At 41.1% G+C, this 20,181-nt stretch overlaps 1 protein-coding gene across 4 annotated transcripts in view; it reads right to left on the bottom strand.

Annotated features, from left to right (window-relative positions):
• LOC124425101 (homeotic protein ultrabithorax-like) overlaps positions 1-20,181 on the bottom strand; it is a 487,023-nt gene that overhangs the window by 145,194 nt on the left and 321,648 nt on the right. For 3 of the 4 annotated variants that reach the window (XM_046964973.1, XM_046964972.1, XM_046964974.1), the window contains exon 1: positions 16,173-18,036. The exons of the other annotated variant lie outside the window; for it this stretch is intronic. In XM_046964973.1, coding sequence (XP_046820929.1) covers positions 16,173-16,845 — 673 coding nt within the window. In that variant the 5' untranslated portion in view covers positions 16,846-18,036. Of the gene's footprint in view, positions 1-16,172; positions 18,037-20,181 lie in introns of those variants that run through there. 4 annotated transcript variants of the gene reach the window in all.

Genomic DNA, 20,181 nt, shown 5'->3' with positions numbered 1-20,181 from the left:
TCGAGGAAGAAGAGAGAACTCGAAGTCAAGATATAGAGAAAGCAAGAGAGATAGAAGAAAAAGAGAGAGAGAGAGAGAGAGAGAGAGAGAGAGAGAAGAGGAACGAAGAGAAGAAGCGCGCGCCGAGACGCGCGATTCGAATCTCGTTTGTAAAACCCGTTTTTGTAGTTCAACTTCTCATTCGCGTGCGCGCGAGTGTTGTTGACCGTTGCTCGCGATTCCAACTGCACTCGCATGCCGTGCCATGGAGCACAGGGCGCAGTAGTAAATCTTCGTGGGCGGAGCTCTTACGAGAGAGAGAGAGAGAGAGAGAGAGAGAGAGAGAGAGAGAAAGAGGGAAAGAGAACATTCTCTCTCGCTCGCTCCCTCGTTTTCACATCCTCGACGTTGTCCAGGAATAGCGATTCGACTTCCTTCAAGAATTCCTAACCGTTCTTTTTCTTCTACCGAACGTCCAACACTTCTCAACACTACTCCTGTCCGATCGATGAAGCTGACGAAAAAATGAGAAAAAAAAAAGGAAGAAAAAAAAAAGAAAAAGACGAAAGAAAAGGAACGAAGAAATAAAAAGAATGGAATAAAGAAAGAAATCAAACACGAGAGGGTTTTAATAAAAAAAAAAAAAAAAAAAAAAAGAGAAAGAAAAAGAAAAAAAATCCTTGAACAAATTTGTTTGACCACGCGAACTCGTCCAAGATTCGAATAAAAGAGAAAAAAAAATATATATATATATATATACAGATATGTATACATCACGAAGATTAGAATCAGACGCGCGGCACTTTTCTACGTCGATTCTAGCCGACGGATCGAGTCGAACTGACGAGGTGCTCCGAGAGAGTCGTCACCTCGAGTATCTACCGGAAGAAAAAGGTAGAAAAACTAACGGTCATTTTCATTGTCATCTTTTCTGACCGTTTTATGACATTTCTCGCAAAAAAAGAGAAGTTAACGGTATGCTTTTATTCTTATATAGCCCGGCAAAGTTTCGCTTTTCGGGAACGATCGTTTTGCGATCCTTGACGAAGATCTTTCTTTTCCGTGCTAAGAGGCTATGCCGTTGGACGAAAACGTGCCCTCACGCCCGTGTCCCGTCACTTTTATTACCGGCCGCACCGAATTACGGTGCTCGTCCCGCCGCTATACTCTACAACAACATCTCACGTTTTTGTGCCCGTTGAAATCTATACTTCTCTTGCGAGATTTCGTGAAGGGAAGGCAAAAAAAAAAAAAAGGAAAAAAAAAAGAAAGAGAGAAGGAAAACAAAAATGAAGAAAGGAAAAGATAAAAAGAGAGAAGGAAGATGAAAGAAAAAAGCAAAAAAAAAAAATAAAAAAATAAAAATAACCACGCTAGACTACCGGTATTCACGCGAGGATTTACTTGAAACAAATCATATAGAGGAGTAGAATGAACGATGGGAAGGATGACTGTAAGTATCTTTGTCGGATAAATTTATGAGAAGAGATCGATTCGTCACGGATTAAATTCATCCTATGTGTGCATATATATATATATATATATATATATATATATATATATATACTCTGATTTAATCTTTTATCGCATATTTAACAATTTTCAAGGAAAAAAAAAAGAGGAAGAAAGAGAGAGAGAGAGAGAGAGAGAGAGAGAGAGAGAAAAGCAGAGAAAATAATTCATACATTTTTCTTCAAAAAAAAAAAATAGTATCAATAACAAATATAACTTTTCATTGAAATTTTTATTCCTCATTCTTCTTCACTTTTTGTTTACTTTATTCATAGAAAAAATTATCCTTTTCTCGTTTTATTCGAAATGCTATTTGAACAGAAGAACTTTCAAACGTAAGTTTCATCAAACTCGCACCATAATCGCACCCTTTAAATTGGCACCTTCTGAATAGAAAAAGATAGATAGGGAGAAAGGAAGAAAGAGACAGAGGGAGAGAGAGAGAAAGAGAAAGAGAGAAAGAGAGATAAATCTCTGTTGGATTGAAAAGAATTCCAGAACTCGATACCAAACGATTCGATCGTGAGAAGTGAGATCTATGATTTGGAATTGGACGGGATCGATTGAATCGTAGAAACGGAGAAACGAACATGGAGAAACCGTAGAGAGAGAGAGAGAGAGAGAGAGAGAAAGAGAGAGGTGTTCATTAGTAAAAGAAGGAGAATAGAAGTAGCAGTCGTTAGTCTTTTTTCTACGTGAAGCAGGTTTTCTCTAGGAATGCGCGCAGTCGTTTGTTTGATCTATGGCCGTTGTTAAATGTGTTCTTGCATTTAACTGCATTATATATATTATATACAAAATATGGTTTATCCTTATATTCCTGAACGTTCGACAAACGCCGAAGCCAATACGTCGTTTATTCGTAGTTAACGTAGGACGTACCATTTCAAAGAGAATTTCGAGGGTTAATGCTTTTCAAGGCCATTGGCATAATCTTGACCATTTGAAGCATCGTTCCGTTAACATCCTTATTGCCACATCCTACACAAATTTAACCTTGCTTCTTAGAAAACTACAAATCCATTAAGAGTTTATAGTCATTTATCATTTTCGAGATAATACGTATCCTGTAATCCAATAAATCCGAATGATAAAACGGTTCGGTGAACGTGCCGAGTCGCTGACTCATAATTCTAAAGGTTCCTACTAATTTTCCCGATAAGATTATCACATCGTATTCCGGACGGCGCGTAAACGTCGTCGGTCTTTCTGTAACATCTATCGGGATAGATATTCAGCAATGATCGAGAATAAGCTCATCGAAGCGTGCGAATCCCAAGTATTGCGTTCGAAAAATAAGACCAAGAAAAAGGGAAAGAGAGAAAGTAAACGAATATTTATTACGTATGGACCAGAACCCTAGCGTATAAAGAGCATAAGGTATAAACGTGATCTTCGATATATATATATATATATATATATATATATATATATATGTTCTATATATATATATATATATATGCTATTACACTAGAAATTTATGAACATTGGCGATACTTGATTAATGAAATTAGCCGACAATATGGATAATCTTATTGGGACCATAGATAACAGTAGAAAATGATATGATACATTTAGTTAGAGCAACTTTTTCATATCTATAATTAATAATATAAAAAATGGAAGAAAGGAGAAAATGAGATATCGATGAAAAGCGTATTAATAACGAGATTAGAAAAAAATGAAAGAAGAGAAGTACAATACTTCGTAATATTTCGGATAGATATCGGAAAGATCATCGCATGTATGAAGTAAGAAAGATGGAAGGGCAAGTTGGAGAAGTAGAAGAGGGGAAATGAGGGATGGAGGTGGGAATAGAGGTAGAGAAACATAGAAGAGAAAAGTCCGAGCGTAGGCGAGCGACCGTCAGAGTAGCGAGCGTTCGCGTCGAGTGCTACTTCGAGACAAGCAACACGGCGATCATAAATTAGTCGGGCTAATGGCGCACAACAAACGCTCGTCGGCACCTACGCCCGTAATGTCCGTTCGCACCGGCCTAATATCATTCGTGGTGCTTAATAAATATGTCGCGATGGCAGTACGTCATAACTTTTCCGCGCGTCGCGATTCCGAGCATGGAACGAACGAAGAAGGGAGTCATGGAAAGCCTCCTGAACGTTGAGAAGGGGTAAGAGAGAAAAAGAAAAAAAAAGAGAGAGAGAGAGAGGAAGAGAGAGAGAGAGAGAGAGAGAGAAAGAGAGAGAGAGAAACGACGGCTTAATGTCGTTGAATTTAACCGAGCTGCTTAATCGCTCTACCGTATGTGACTCTATGTGTGTCTTTCCTCATATTTCTTTCTCTTTTGTCTGTTTTCTCTCGCCTCACTTCCTTCTCTTCCTCTTTCTATTCTTCCCTTTCAGAGAGAGAGAGAGAGAGAGAGAGAGAGAGAGAGAGAGAGAGAAAGTTCCGTAGTTTCTCTAGTTCTTTTTCTTCATCTTCTTCATCTTCTTCTTCTTCTTCTTCTTCTTCTTCTTCTTCCTCTTTCGTACATTTGTCTTCTTTGAATCTATGCCACATCATGATGTATTGACCCTTTGCACTTTCAACATATCATTGCTCACAGTTTCACCCTGGTCCAACGATTTTATTGTAATTTATGACGATTTCCCCTTTATGTTATCCCTTTTCATCATTATCATTATTATTTCAGATTTTAAATTCATTAAGATTCATAAAGTTTTTCGAGGAAAATTTATGAGAAGAAAGGAGAGATAAAAAGAAAAAAAAAAGAAAAAAAGAAAAAGAATAAGTGTGGCACGCTTCCGATCGTTATTTCTTTTTTTTCTTTTTGCTCTTTTATTTTCTTTTTTTTTTTTTTTTTTTTTTTTTTTTTTAATTTATATGTGTTCAACGAGATATCGTTAACGTACATCTACTTACTCTTGACTTAGCTTGTTACTAAACGAACCATGGATACCATCGTTTCATTTTTGCAATTTTCAAGCCCAGTTCCCGTAGGCCGACCGGTCTCGCATCCCAGGATCCTTCGAATTATCGAAAGATATATATTTTCGCCGGTATAATGACGCAAATATAAATCCTACGTGGTACAGCAGTTGCATGGCGTTTGTTTCTTTCCCGTAGCTTCGCCGCGATTGGAAAAGACGGCGGGACATAATTCATGCAAGAGAGGGAACTTCTCTCTTGACCTTTTAATATAATTGCCTCGACGTCGCCGCCTGCCGAATGAAAATCTCTCCATTTTACTGGCTCTCCCTTTGACACGATAAGGATTTACGATTTCACCTTAAGCCTTTAACGATTCGATCGGCAACAAGTACGCGTTCGCGCGATCGTCAAGGTCGATCAATTTTTACAATCAAGCGCCCATTATCCGACTTTCGACGATAAGGACAACGTCCATCGCGTGAAGGGAAGAGAAACGAAGTAAAAGAAAGGAAGAAAAAGAAGATAGAGAGAGAGAGAGAGAGAGAGAGAGAGAGAGAGACGGTGATCGAGAACAACCATAAATCTTTTACCTACATAATTCGCCTCTGGTAATTGTAAGTATCTACTATAAAAATAACATCTCCCTTAGATTCTTTTGATTTACCTTGAATATGTCCAATCAAATCAAAAAGAAAAAGAACAAACGTTATATATATATATATATATATATATATATATATATATATATATAATAATAGCAACATCAAATATTCTATGTATATAACGTATCATTTATGTTTTATTCATAATCCACAAGATATTCTTACGCATCGAAGAAGTCAACACGTTCATGGAAGACGCGGAGGTTCCTTTGGCGAACGTGGAAGACCGGAGTTAGAGAGCATTGTGGTCAGGATGGCAGGTGCTGTTCGTAATGGCCGCCCATCGTGGCGGACGGAACAAGGCGAGAGCGATAGAGTGAGAGAAAAAGAAAGAGAGAGAGAGAGAGATAGAAAGAGAATAAGAGAGAGAAAGAGAGATAGATAGATAAAAAGAGAGCAAGAGTGAGAGAGAGAGAGAGAGAGAGAGAGGGAGAGGAGGGACTGTGGGCAGGTACATCGATGCAAAAAGCTTCCTGTGAGTTATGAACGTCCGAGCGTACTCGCAATATAAACGGTTCCAATTACGTCGTCCGCGTATTAATTGAATACGGGCAACAGTCTTCGACTCGCCGTCGGTCTTGGGCAGATGGTCTTCTACTTCCTACGTGACTAGAGAGAGAGAAAGAAAGAGAGAGAGAGAGAGAGAGAGAGAGAGAGAGAGAAAAGAAAAGAAAAGAAAAGGCAAGATAACTCTTTGGTTTTTCAACTTCTATCGAAGTGTCGGTAATAGAAATAGTCGCTTCTAGTTCATTGAGCCTGTATTACTCGCTTTTCGAACGAGTTTCACATACTAGCGTCGCATCGTTTGAAATCCACGAACGGTGATCATCCATAAAATCGCTATAAAGAAGATCTTCACCTGAGAAACGACTAAACCACCTTTCTTGCACGTCGTAAAGCAATCATCGGTGTTTCCTCGCTACGTAGAAGGGACGGCAGTTTTCTTTTACGCGGAAAGGTAAGAGGTAAAAGGAGATCTGGTTTAAGAGTAGAAAAAAAAAAAAAAAAGAAAAAGAGAAAAAGCAAAAGAGAAAAAAAAAGGAAAGAAAACGAAAAAAAAAAGGAATGGAAAGGAGAAAAGAGAGAAAATAAGAAAAAAAAAATTGAGAAGAGAAAAGAAAAGAGATAAACAAATTTTTTTGCTATAAAATTATTTTCACCACTTTTTTTCCTTCTTTCTCCCTCTCTTTTTCCTAAGAAGAAAGACGAACAGGTAGGTAGTACCTATATCCTTTGTCCGGCGCTATAGTCGTTTCGAGCATCTAAACACGTTCCTTCGTGGCTAAGATGCTCGTTCGATCGAAGGAACATATTATCTCGGCCCGGAGCAACGTGAACGAAGGATTCTATATATATATGTATACATACATATATATATATGTGTGTATATGTGTATGTATGTATATAGACCAGCTTGGAGGCCTGGTCTCATCAAAGAGCGATGTCTTCTATCAGGTGTCCGTAAGTCTACCCTCTTAGCTCGTAACTCTCGTCTCTAACGAAGTAATCGTTCGTAAGATCACTATAAAACTCATTCTGGCTCGTGCTTTTCATTAATTCATCCATTAGCGTGGCTTCTAACTGCGCTATATACCTACCTATAGATATAAACATATAGGCATATATATACATATATGCTCATATATTTGCCAAACGAAAGTTACCTTCGATCACCTCAAGGAAGACTTTAATTTATGAACATAACGATGCTCGCGACACTCGTTTCTCTCGATCCTCAAAATACACGTAATAGATCTCCCGCCTCTCTTTCTATCTTTCATTTACTTCTTCTGCCCCAGAGAATATATATATATATATATATATATATATATATATATATATATATATATACGATCCTTACGATGTTCGAACGTTTACTCTGGTGATACATTAAGACGCTTTCGATACGATCGATTACGTCAAATCCGCGTTGTAAATTTCTTCTTCCTTTTATGGGGACGAATTTTATCTCTTGGGGTCTTCGAATGATCACGGAAAAGCGAGACTTAATTAACGACTTTCGTCGAATGGATAAGAGGATAGAAGGAAGAGAAGTAGACACAACGATAACAGCGAGAAGGTAGATGATACTAGTGAGAATGAAAGAAAAACAGAGAAAGAGAAAGACAGAGAGAGAGAGAGAGAGAGAGAGAGAAAAGTTTAATCCTGAACATGGCAACGATAATTCTTCGCCGCATGAAATTTGCAAAACACCTAGTGCGAGATAGCGTTATAGTCGAGACTATATGTTGTCGGTGTGTATCAAGCCGAGCTAGCAGCAACAGCAGCGACGCACGAGTCGTACATGCGAACAGCTCGTCCATCAAATCGAGAAGGCTGCCAGGCAGCCCCAACACACCACCGGCGCGATCACCGCCGAGGCACGCGCGTCCCTTTTCCTCCTCTCTCCTCTCTCTTTCCACTACCAATTTATACGACTTTAACCCTTTACTCCTGTGAAATTGATTTTCCACGGCAAACTTACGTTTTCCCGATCTTTCGCAATCGTGAACCTATCCATTGACAACGCCTAAATCTATATAACATTTTTTACCTTCGTCACACGTTCATAATACGTTCAATTTTATACGTTTGATCGAGAAATATCCGAACGTAAAATATACAGATATGTACATTCTTCAATTTCGTCGATCTTTTGAAGTACGATTAGAATCAATGAAATTGAATATCAATCGGTATTCTCGGCAAAAGATAAGAGTAATATGTAACTCTCCCTCTCTCCCTCTCTCACCCTCTCTCTCTATCTCTCTCTCTCTGTACTTATAAACCAATGTATTAGGATTGATGACGATATACATCGTTCGATATCGAATAATTATGCTAATAACTTATCTTCGGACATGCGAATTGTACTCGTTATCGACGCTATGCTTCGTTGATTTATGAATTTTCAATCTTGTTAAGAGACGTTGACGAGCGGATAGAAAGAATTGTAATTTAAATGATAAATATCTCTGTATAATTATCTATCTATGGCTTTTAACTGGATCGAAAAAGAAAATTCTTTTTTTTTTTTTTTTCAATCGTACTCTCCGTCGTTAATTTTATTTACACTTTTCAACATTTCGTCTCAATTTGATTTACATAATTACAAAGTCCTTGTTGTTGTCGAACTGGTTTTCCAATTTTCATTGAGCAACTTGTACGACCAACGTCAATTTCGAATATTTATCGGTAACGATCGTTCGATTGCTACTATTATCGTACGGTTGAATTACCTTCTATTATTAATAGCGTTCGTAACGCATTTAAAACAAAGCTGCCGAGTGCGTGCCTCCCGATAACGCCCGTGCTCGATCTCATAACCGATTTCTCTTGGTTTAATCCAAAGATCGAGAAGAACTTCTAGATTTTTCTCTCGAAAAATTTCAACTCGTACTAAAAACTGAAGGGTACCGCTCTCTTCCAGCATAATTACAAAGCGTTACTCGTTTATCGTCCCACGTATCTATCCCCTTCACACATGAATATTCGAGGCACGCCGAGCGTAATGCATCAAGATAAGTATACGCATGAACGACTTGCAATTTCACGCCCCCTATGTCTTGCTACGAATTTTTATCCTTAAAAAAGAAAAGAAAATCATTCAAAAATGAAAATCCTTCGATCTCTACTTTTCTCTATTTATTTGTAAAAGGACAATACGATCGATGATCGTTCGTTCATACGTATTCTTATATCGTTGATTAATCATTAATTTTTGGACACATATATATATATATATATATATATATATATATATATATATAGGGAAATGTTATAAAATAAAATTAATCCTTTTATATATAATCAAAACATAAGAAGAAAATATAAAAGATAACGATATGGAGATTTTATGACATAATTTATGACATCGAATGGCATTATAAATTTGATGATTTTTCTTTAACCAAGAGTCGTAAGAATGATCGAGTGATTTAATCGAAAATTACACGGTAAGGTTAAGAATTTGAAGGAAAAACATGGAAAAAAGATTGACGGGAAAAAGCTAATCAGGAGAAGATAGGCGGTACTACCTACTTACATGTTTCGAGAGCGAACGATCAGGTTCGGCAAAGATCAAGCGTTAATATCTAGACTACCAGGGTTACACCAGAATTATACGATCAGGATTATGAAAATTATGTACGTTGCAAAGACCCTACGACAGCTGCCTCGCGATAATCGAGCCTTCTCGATACCAGCGATGTATCGCACTGCCATTTTTCCTCCTCCTTCTTCTCCTCTTCTTCCTCTTCTTCCTCCTCCTCTTCGTCACTCCTTCCACCCTTTCCTATCTTTTTTTTTTAATCTGTTCTCTCCAACCTTTTAAAATCCATCAAGATTCGCATACTTATTAACTTGCTTATTATTATAGCTACCTGACGCATGAATTACCCTAGAGGGTATTCATTTTCTATAGAAGCCGTCGATCCGAGACGCAAAATGTTACGAATAATTAAATATTTTTCAAATAATTTTCGTTAAAAGCATTTTTATAATCGAACCCGCGAGGAAAACGTATAATTCGTACGATTATCATTAAGGTGCACGATAAGACGGATCCTCTTGTCACGATATCCTTCGATTTTTCAATATTCGAAGGACGACGAGAGCTCGAACATAAAGTGACTTTGTTAAAAGGGTGAATTATCGACAGAAAATAAAAAATACAAAGAAAAGGAATAAGTTGAGCTCGTTACGATGCATACGATGGCGTGAAAATAATAATGAAATAATTCAAGGTAATAGTAAATAGATATACCTAGGTATTGAAACATATCACTGGTATGCGAATAAAAGAACAATTAATTCGTTCGTTGTTTTCAGCGAGTCGGAGGAGCGGATAAGATGAATTATGCAGGAATTATATGTCGAGAAGGCGGATATGGTGAGGCGTGGAAAGGGTGAATTCGCGAGGGAACTGGAAGGAAGAACGTCGTAGCCGTCGTAGCCGTCGTAGCCGTCGTAGCCGTTGTAGTCGTCGAAGGATAAGGTAAAAAAGAAAGAAAGAAAGAAAAAAAAAAAGAAATAAAAGGAAGGGAGTAGTAAGGCTCGTGTTTGCTTCGCAGAGAGAAAGAAAGAGAAAAAGAGAGAGAGAGAAAGAGAGAGAAAGACAGAGGCACCGAATGTTTTTCGAGCGAACAGTACGCAGAAGCGGCGGGCGTGGAGAGAAGGGAAAAGGGCGTAGTAAGTCATACGGAGAGGCTCGTACGTCATTCTCCATCCGGGCCAACGGAGCAGCAACACATGGAAAGGACTCCGACGGCCCTCCGTAAGCGAAGAACGCACCCACTCGGGGCTGCCTCTTTAGCTTCTTTGCCGATGGCGTTCATTCTAGCTAGCCTATCTGTAATACTGCCTACGACTAAGGCGTTGATACGTCAAGCGAGCCTACCTTTCTCTCTTTCTCTCTCTTTCTCTCTCCCTCATTCTCCCTCGTGATAATCTATGGGATATGTACATAAATACGTCATTTTGTTCCTTAAAAAGAGAAAAAAGATTAAAAAAAAAAAATAGGAAAAAAACAAACAAAAAAGAAAAAAAAAAACAAAAAGGAAAGAAAACAAAAATAGAAACAGAATATTTTCCCATCAATGGATTTTAATTGCTTATCAATACTCGAATTAATTTTATATTATTAGAAACTTTTGAAAAACTTCATATCTCGATTATCATCTTACGTACTTTTCTAATTCATAGATCTAATGAAACGAAAAAGTGATAAATATATAAAAAAAAAAATAAAAAAAAATGATCGATTGACGAATACGATTAAAATGAGAGAGAAAAAGAGACAAAAAGAGAGCAAGAGAGAGAGAGAGAGAGAGAGAGAGAGAGAGAGAATGCTCGACGATCTACGTTCCCTTTCTTAGAGAAACACCATTCGCTTTTACGTCGACACGATCGTTTCGGTACGGAGTATCGTATCTCTGAACACGAGCTCGGTCGAAGAAGTTCTGACCGGGTGGACCATTCTTACCCCACACGAAGAAAACGGAAGGAACGAGAGGATCTTCGTCGATGAGAGCATGAGAAGGAGCCAAAGGAAGAAGGAGCGTGCCGGAGGGTAGGGTCCTGCATTACCGGCTGGCTCGCAAGCGAGTCTCGCAAACGGCGATAGCGGTAAACGTGGAGGCGCATAAAGGAGGTGGGGTAAACGAGCAAAACCACGATTTCGTCGTCGTAAACGTCAACGTTACGGTTACAGCGTTGTTCGTAGCTGCTTTATATTGAATGAGCTTGCTCCCCGAGGTACGTAACACCTATTGCCGAGCCGGCATACTCGTTTCCGACTACTCTACTCTCTCTCTCTCTCTCTCTCTCTCTCTCTCTCTCTCTCTCTCTCTCTCTCTCTCTCTCTCTCTTTCTCGTCGCTTACCAGACTCCAGATATCCACGTGGATCCTTTCGCGCGGGAACACGTCGTTTTATACCTCTTATACCTCCTATATATACCTTTGCAAATCGAACGATCGTTAAGTGACGTTCTTTGTAACTTTCAACGACGTAGAAACGTGAGTGACTATCGTTTACTTCTCTTTCTACTTTCTTCATTTAAACCTAAAACACGATCGTATAATTTTCCGTAACGATGGTGATACGAGTGATATATACTACTGATATTCTAGTCGCGTGGGTTGGATCTATGTAAGTATAGTACATTTATAAAAGTCATTTATAAAAACAACTAATTCCATCGAGACAGATCCAGAGAGAAAGAGAGAGGGAAAATGAAAGAGAGGGAAATAGAGAGAGAGAGAGAGAGAGAGAGAGAGATAAAGAGAGGGAAAGATATGTAATCAGAAGACTTTTCTTAGGGATCATTCTTATCTATCCTCTTAAATTATGAATGTAATCGGGAAACGGCGAACGGTGAAGAAAATGAAGAATAAAACGAGAAACGTCTGCTTTCTCGTTTTCGAGTTATCGGCCACCCTTAATGTCTCTTTAAAAAGGTATACTCGACGGACCACTCCAACGAAACAGCCAATTTTCCACGGGGGTGAATCGAAGCGGAATTCGGATAGTATTTGAGCCTACACCTTCGCGCCCTCTAATTACCCTATAGACACGGCGAACCCTCAATGAAAAGGGTCGTAAATTTCGGTCGCATTTGGGAAAGCAGGAGAAAGTGATCCAGTATGAAAGAGAAAGAGAGAAAAAGAGAAAGAGAGAGAGAGAGAGAGAGAGAGAGAGAGAGAGAATAACTTTTGTATCTCTTAGCGGGTGGTAAGACCTTGAAATTATTTGCGGTTAAGAGTACGAAACGCGCTTATAACATAAATATTTCCATCTCGTTTCAACTGAAAATAAGAATCGATCTTATTATAAAACCGATTTAATACATAAATCCTTCCGTATCTATCTTCTCGATTACTCGGAGAAGATCTTACAAAGATTTATATATATATATATATATATATATATATATATATATATATATATATATATAAAAGAAAAACAAAAAACAAAAAAAAAGAGAGAGAAGAAAAAAAGAAAACAAGAAAGAAGAAGATAAAACTATTCAGACATTTTTCTCGATATTAAACGATAGTCGAGAAAAAAACTATTCTTCAATTTAATGTTCTACGATATCTTCATCGAGATGTTTCTAGATAAGGTCTCGTAACGAGAGTGTTTGCGATTATGCTAACTCGAATGTTTATAAATGAAGCGGTCGCGATAATGTCCGTGGTAGTAATCGTTTAGTAAAAGCTCTACGAGAAGATATTTCGCTGGAGTATTTATTACTAACGCGTCATTAGTACGGTTCCGGAGTGCAATCGTTCTCTCTCACTCTTTCACTCTCTTTCTCTCTCTCTCTCTCTCTCTCTCTCTCTCTCTCTCTCTCTCTCTCTCTCTCTAGTCTCGTTCTTTCGCCGTGGACGGATTATTAATGACTAATCGAGTCTCGCGCGCTCGATCTCGTTACCGTTTACATGGTTGCATTACCGACACACAAAACTAAACGATAAAAGCGACGATGTTGGCCGTCGGCATTCTGAGCCATTCGATTGCCCAGCATCGAGGCATAATCGATCGTACATCATTCGCGACACGTTTAGAATACACATTTACATAGGTAGATACTCTCTATTCCAAACATCATAAATTATACGATAGACAGAGATTCTCGTAGAGATACTCGTCGCAAGAGATCGTTAGACTCGTAACGAAGTACGAATGAGAAAAGGAAACGTTAAGAGGGTGATCGTCCTCAGTTTAATAAAATCAGACGAAACATTTAACGATATATTTCTTCGACGATATTATGTGAGATTTCTTTATTAAATTTCATTATCGAATTATCACGAAAAATTTATATTTTATTCTTGTCGCAAAAGTTTTCTTCTTTCTTTTTATTTTTACTCATTTTCTTTTTTTATCACGCGCGCTAAGATAAACGTCATTTTTTTAAAGGATCATCTCCTTGGAAATACTCTCGTTCGTCTATACATTAACAATTGTTCGCTCGATAGATACGAAAAATGATGTCGTTGCTTAGTAGATGATTGCCTTAGGTATTTTCACATACTTATACGGTATTAAACAATAGAAAGGGTAGACTAGCGAGATAAACTTTCTTACTTCTTACGACGTCATAAAGCATGATTATCATCTGTTTCTTTCTCACTCTCTCCTTTCCTCTTTCTTTCTCTCTCTCTCTCTCCCTCTCTCTCTCTCGTTGTAGACAAGCCAGTGCTTTCCACGTTGGATACATTAATGCAGAACAGCACGCCGGTAGTCGGGAGGAAGGATGGATTGGAATCGTGCGAGGATCGCGATAAAACAAAATTATTCATCGTAGATCGTGGTAACGAGTGACGGCGGTCATTGATGGCTCTATATTTGCTCTGGTACGAACTTTAATATATGACGAAATAATCCACAATCCTGTATCGATAAATTTCACTAGGCTCGCGTTCGAGTGGCCTATCGGCCTCATATACCTACCTATGTATCTACCTACCGCCGGCTGAGAAGAACCAACGAGTACTTGCCTCTCGCGGTGAATCGTGCGAAATGAGTCAACGACTTTCGATTCGCGAGTACGCGAAACCTGTTTCTCGTTCGCGCGCGAGAAAGAAAGGAAGAGAGAAAAAAACAAAAGAAAAAGAAAAGAGAGAGAGAGAGAGAGAGAAAGAAAGAAAGTATATACCTCGATCAATTGCTTTTTCTCATTCCTACGATCCCACCTACGATCGGCACATTCTTCGAGGGCCTTGCATCGGCCCTTACAAAGTTATTCCAAAGTGTACCTACGTATATGAGAGAATGCATCCCTACCAACCGTGACTTCTTCGCAAATTAACTAACTTTCTTTCTGTTTCTTCTAGGTAACCATCTCTAAATTACTCTTTATCCTTTCGAAAAGAAAACAAAGAAGAGAAGGAAATTATATGAGAGGGAAGATAACGAAAAGGGGGGAGGGGAGGTTATATTTTAGTTCATCGCTTAATAGATCTAAAGTAAGTACGTCCTAACCAAGGTACATTATCAATAGCTCTTAGTAATTGTCGTGTATGAAAAGTATGAAAATAGAATTCATTCAGTAGAAATTCCCGTTCTTCGAAGCTTGAATAAGCCCGTTTCCTACGTCACGCAGTCTCATAAAGTAATCCCTACACCTTTGTATGCATAAAGAGTGGTGGATCTTTCTGTGGTCGCGGAGAAAGATGAGGAAGAAGAAGAGGAAGAAGAAGAAGAAGAAGAAGAAGAAAAAGAAGAAGAAAAAAGTAGGCGGACCTAAAACCGGACTGAGGAGATCGCGCGAGAAGAAGAGGGCCGAGACCAGAGATAGATAGATGAAAAGGAAGATATAGAAAGAGAGAGAGGGAGAGAGAGAGAGAAAGAGAGAGAAACTCCAGATCCAGCTGGCTCGTTGAAAAAGTCACGATCGAAAAGTGAGACGGAGCTTCTCGAGAGCAACGTTGATTATATATCTACTAACGACTAGAAGAGTGCGAGTAAGAGAGAGAGAGAGAGAAAGAGAGAAAGAGAGAGAGAGAGAGAGAAAGAAAAAGAGAGAGATAGATAGAGAGAGTTCTACGTCAGAGAAGTCTCTCTCAACGTGAGAGTGGGACAAAGACATGGTTAGAAACAGCTGACTACCGGAATTCGGGGTTCCGGAGGGGTGAGTACCACGACGAGAAGGCACTTGAACCCCCGACTGAACCAGGCCCTTCCCTTTCCCCTTTCTCTTCTCCCCCTACGTCCTCCTCCTCCCCCCTCCTCCCATTATACTCAGCGCACCCAACGATTTTACACGCACTTGACTCCATTCTACCTATCTACCAAACGTATATAACTTCGCATAGTTACATGACCTATTTTCTTTTTTTTTTTTCTTCCTTTTCCCCATACCTTCTTCCCCTTTCATTTTCTCAGATTTTTCGCGGGCAAAGCCAAGGGGGTACGATAAAGTTTCGTTTTACGAGATGGCGTGTCAAAACGAATGCCCAGAATGCCCATCAATTTTTTCTCCAGTCGTTCACTACACCTACCTATCGTGTTATCATGATTAATAAACAAATCCTCCAATATTTTTCGTGCCTGATAGTACATGCTATGGAATACAATTCGAATTTATATTTTTTGTTTTCTTTTTAGATTAAAAAAAAAAAAAAAAAAAAAAAAAAAAAAAACAAAAAAAAACAAAACAAAAAGACGAAAAAAAAGGGGAAAAAAACGGAGAAAAAAAACAAGAAAAGGAAAACAGAAAAAGGCAACGCCTATATCTCTCGACGTTAGAAACCCGTCGAGTTTTATCAATACGGATGTAACCTTAGAAAACTCTGATCGAAACGTTCTCTAACAGCACATAACACGAGAACGTTGCTCGTCGTCGGTCGTTCGCGATATCGTTTGCGAACGACAGTCGAGTTATTTTTCCAACGACCTGCCCGGTAGTCGGTATAAATTCGTTATCGTGACGGCGCACGGTGACGGACACGTCGTATTTCAATCGACGATGAACAAATGGAGCTGCCGAAAAATCTCGTCCCGTTTGGACGCGGATGGGCATCGTTTTGTTAGCGAGTAGAAAGGAAAGGATTCGTTTGTCGTTGACTGAGGTCAAAGGATGAGCACCACGTGGTTACTCATGGACAACGATATAGGGACTCACCTGCTATAGCCATCCAGGGATAGAAGGTATGATTGCTGGGTTGCTGATGGAGTTGCGTGGCGACCGGTTGGCTCGCGGACGAGTTCAGACTGCAGGTGTTCCAGGTGGAGGCAAGGGACCTCGAGGTGCCGTTGTTGCCGGGACTCGATGCCGGATCGCCGCCCACGAGGCCGCCGTAGGTACCGACCCTCGTGCCCTCGGGCGTACAGGCGGAAGGACGTACGACCGAATTGGTCTGACCATTGGTAGCAGAGGTCGCCGACTGCCAAACGTCCTTGACGGCGGCCACGGCCATCGCCGCGGCATAACCATTCTGATGGGCTGATGTTTGGTCTTGTTGTTTGCAATCTTTGCTCGCGGTCGTCGAGTAAGAGGAGGTCGTATGTCCGGTTGCCTCGGGCGTCGTCGAATAAAGCTTACAGGCCGTCGCGACGCTCGCGTCGTACGGCGAATCCTGAGGTGGTCTCGTGTTGCTACCACCTCCAGGATGTATACCCAATGTACCGGACGTGTGATGATGATGTTGGCTGGAAGCATACGGCGACATACCCAGCCCAAGAGGAAAGCTTCGATATGCCGCTGTCGCGGGATCGTGATGCTGACTCGCAGCACCGGTCTGATGATGATGGCTCCCGTAAAAGCCACCCGGGCTCTGCTCAAAGTACGAGTTCATTATCCCGGGTATTTTGAATCACTTGCACTTTAACACGGCCACTCGAGAGAATTATCTTATCCCAATCTTTACTTCTCTTCCTAACGTTCTAAGTAACTAACGTTCGTTTGTTACTTATAATGTAATATTTGTTTACCTTTTGATCCAAATGACGATTCAAGGTCAGAGTATCTATTTATCTATTTATTTCTCTCTCTCTCTCTTTCTCTTTCTCTTTCTCTCTCTATCTCTTTCTCTCTTTCTTTTTCTCTTTATCGATAGAGATCCTTAACCAGCCCGATGCGGCCGGTTTCGCGCCAAAAAGCGAGAAGACGTCGGAACGACGTGAAACGAGAGAAGTAGCATTAAATCGCTTTTAGGGTCTCGTAAAAGTCATCGATAAAAAGAAGAGGGGATGGATTCGTCGCGCGGGACGTCAGTAAGCCGTAGGCGGTAAACGACGCCGAACGATATTCATCGCGTCGGTCGAGGAACCGAGCGATCTTGCTAAACTCAACGTGTGCTTTTGGGCCACTTTCAGAAAGGATGATCGTTAAATGGTTACGATGTAATAAAATGAGGGGGGAGGGGGCGATAATATGAGGCTATAAAAGCCGATGGCCGGTGGCCGTCTCTTTCTTTCTTTCTCCTTCTCTCTCTCTCTCTCTCTCTCTCTTTCTCTCTTTCTCTATCTTTCTTTACTTCTGTCAATTTCTTTCTTACTTTCTTTCTCTCTCTCTCTGTCTCTTTCTCTCTGTCTGTTAGTCGTGACACGCGACGAGAGAAGGGCAACGTTGAAGAGCAACGTCTTCCCTTTTATGAAACTGTGTTAATAATTTTTCAATTCAACTACGGTAAGATACGAGTCTCGATGATGTCCGCACACTACACTTGGCACTCGTCGTAGTAACGATGCGATTCGAAATCGAATGAATACGAGGGAGAGACAAGAGGAACCGTGTGCGTTCGGTAAGTGTTTGAAAGTCGACGTAGTACGAGTACGTAGGAGAGCGTATCGTGTCGTAACGAAGCACGGTATGCCAGTGCGGTGGTCCACGGCACACTACCGCTTTTCTCGCGCCCCGTGTACCGCCACTCTGTACCGCCGCCGTCCATCTCTCGCTCGCTCGCTCGCTTGCTTGCTTGCTCGCCGCACCGCGCGCCTCGTTCCTACTCTCTGTCTCACTGTCTCTCTCTCTCTCTCTCTCTCACTCTTTCTATCTGTCTCCCTCTCCCTCCCTCTCTCCCTCTCTCTTTCTCTCACTCACTCGTAAGCGCGCGCCGCCGCTGCGCTCTTCCTCTCCGGGGGTCCTGCGTGCCGCCGCGACGACGAGGAGCGCACCAGTACAGCTCCTCCTCGTCTTTCGCGCGCGCCTTCCCCCTCCTCCTCCACCTCCTCTTCCTCCTCCTCCTCTTCCTCGTCCTCCTCCACCTCTTCATCCTCCTCCTCCTTCTGCTCTGGCACCGCCAGCTCTGCCGCCGATAACCGACTTCTCTCGCTCCCAGCAGCTACCCCCACTACTCCAACCAATGACCCCCTCTCTACATACGCTACCACCCGCTACACTTGCTCTTTCCTACTCGCCATCCATCTCTCTTTCTCTTTCTCTCTCCTCTCTCTCTCTCTCTCTCTCACATACACTCTTTCTCTCTCGCTCTTCTCCTCCTTCGCACTTGCAGCGCCCTCGAACGAGTGCTCGAGCAACTTCACGACGTGCCGCCGCCAGATTAAATTCGTAACTCCTCGCTTCTTCCTTTCGAAAGAAAAGATACACAACACCGAACGAAATAGATATGATGAAAGATAAAAAAGAATGTACAATAAATAATATATATGTATAGAAATGTGCGTAAGAGGACCGATGAGATTACGCGGAACTACGGTAGCTAAGAAAATCGCAAGCTGTTGATAGAAAGAGAGAAAGAGAGAGAGAGAGAGAGAGAGAGAGAGAGAGAGAGAGAGAGAGAGAGAGAATGAGAGAAAGGAAGAGAGAAAAAGAATAAGAGTGGTGGGAGCTATGGGATAACGGGCTAGGAGGGAAGGAGGTTATGCTTAAGGACCAATCAGAATTGAATTCGTCACGAGTGCCGCGTTGCTACCGCGCGAAACTACCTACGCCGTACGAAAATAGTTCCGGCCTGTAACGACGCCTATCACCGGTTAGGTGCCGCCCTCTTCTACCCCCACTATCTGACGCGAAGCCGACTAGTACCGAACGCACACACGAACGCACGATCGTATGGCTCTTGCCAAGAGTCCGAAGCCGTGCTTCGCGCGTGCTGTTCCACGTTTCTCTCTTCTTTCTCGGTCTCACTCTTTCCTATGCTTTTCCCCTTTAGTTCCTTCTCACTTCAACTCACGCTTCCCTTTCGTGGGATACGCGTACCGCCACCTCTGAGTATTGAAACGAACTAATACCAGCAGATTCATCTAGACGTCCAAACGACCAGCATCGATGGGCTCCTACCTTCCAGATTATCGGCATTGATGATACGACTTCTTACTTCTCAAATGGATCGTCCGATCGACCATATAGAATATAGAATATAAAGACGACATTAAAGATAGAGAGGAGAGAAAGGACGAATAATAAAAAGATACGTTATGATTCTGGCTACCAACCGGTCGACCGGTAGTCCACCGATCGGTAGAAATGGCCGGGAATGTTATCGTAAACGTCTTTTATGAGGCATTTCGGTGCTTTACGAACCAATTAGACAACGGCCGCACAATTAAAACGTCGTAAAAGGTCGGGCAACGCTCGGGCCGAGATCCGTGGGGCGCTCCGTAGCCGGCGCACGTGCCGCGTCAGTATCAAGTGTGTTTATTGGGATGTAAATGTCGCTGGATTATCGCCCCCACGGTTCGCACCTCGTAAATTATTCGGTAACGAGCCGAGTAATGCCCATCATAAGCCGCTCTCCGAGACCAGCCGAGGCTATTTTCTCGCTCTCTCGGTAGGCTTTTACCTCTCGCACGCCATTATGAATGTTTAGGGTCTATCATCCACCTGTCTTCGTGATTGCTACTTGGTACATAGTATACTCTTCTCTTCGTTTCTTACACTTATGTAATATTATGGAATTTAATAGATTCTAATAGCTGTAGTCAAGTTTCTTAATCGTTTGCAATAGAACGATCCATAGAGATTGAGAAGAAGAAATCGTCCTACAAGATCGCGATGAGCTTCGAGATAAGGTTCACGAGGTCTTCAAGGTTCTGCATGGTTTGTTGATCTCTCCAATGAAGAGGCACCATGCGTTCGCCGCTTTTGTCGAGCTCCGACAGGTGGCAGGCCGTTTGCTTGAAAATCATGAAGGCAATAAACTCGAGTTTTACGACCACTTGAACAGAAT

This window comes from Vespa crabro, chromosome 6 (genome assembly GCF_910589235.1).
Source record: "Vespa crabro chromosome 6, iyVesCrab1.2, whole genome shotgun sequence".
In the NCBI taxonomy this organism is placed as follows: Eukaryota; Metazoa; Arthropoda; class Insecta; order Hymenoptera; family Vespidae; genus Vespa; species Vespa crabro.
This window is presented reverse-complemented; position numbering and strand designations above follow the sequence as displayed.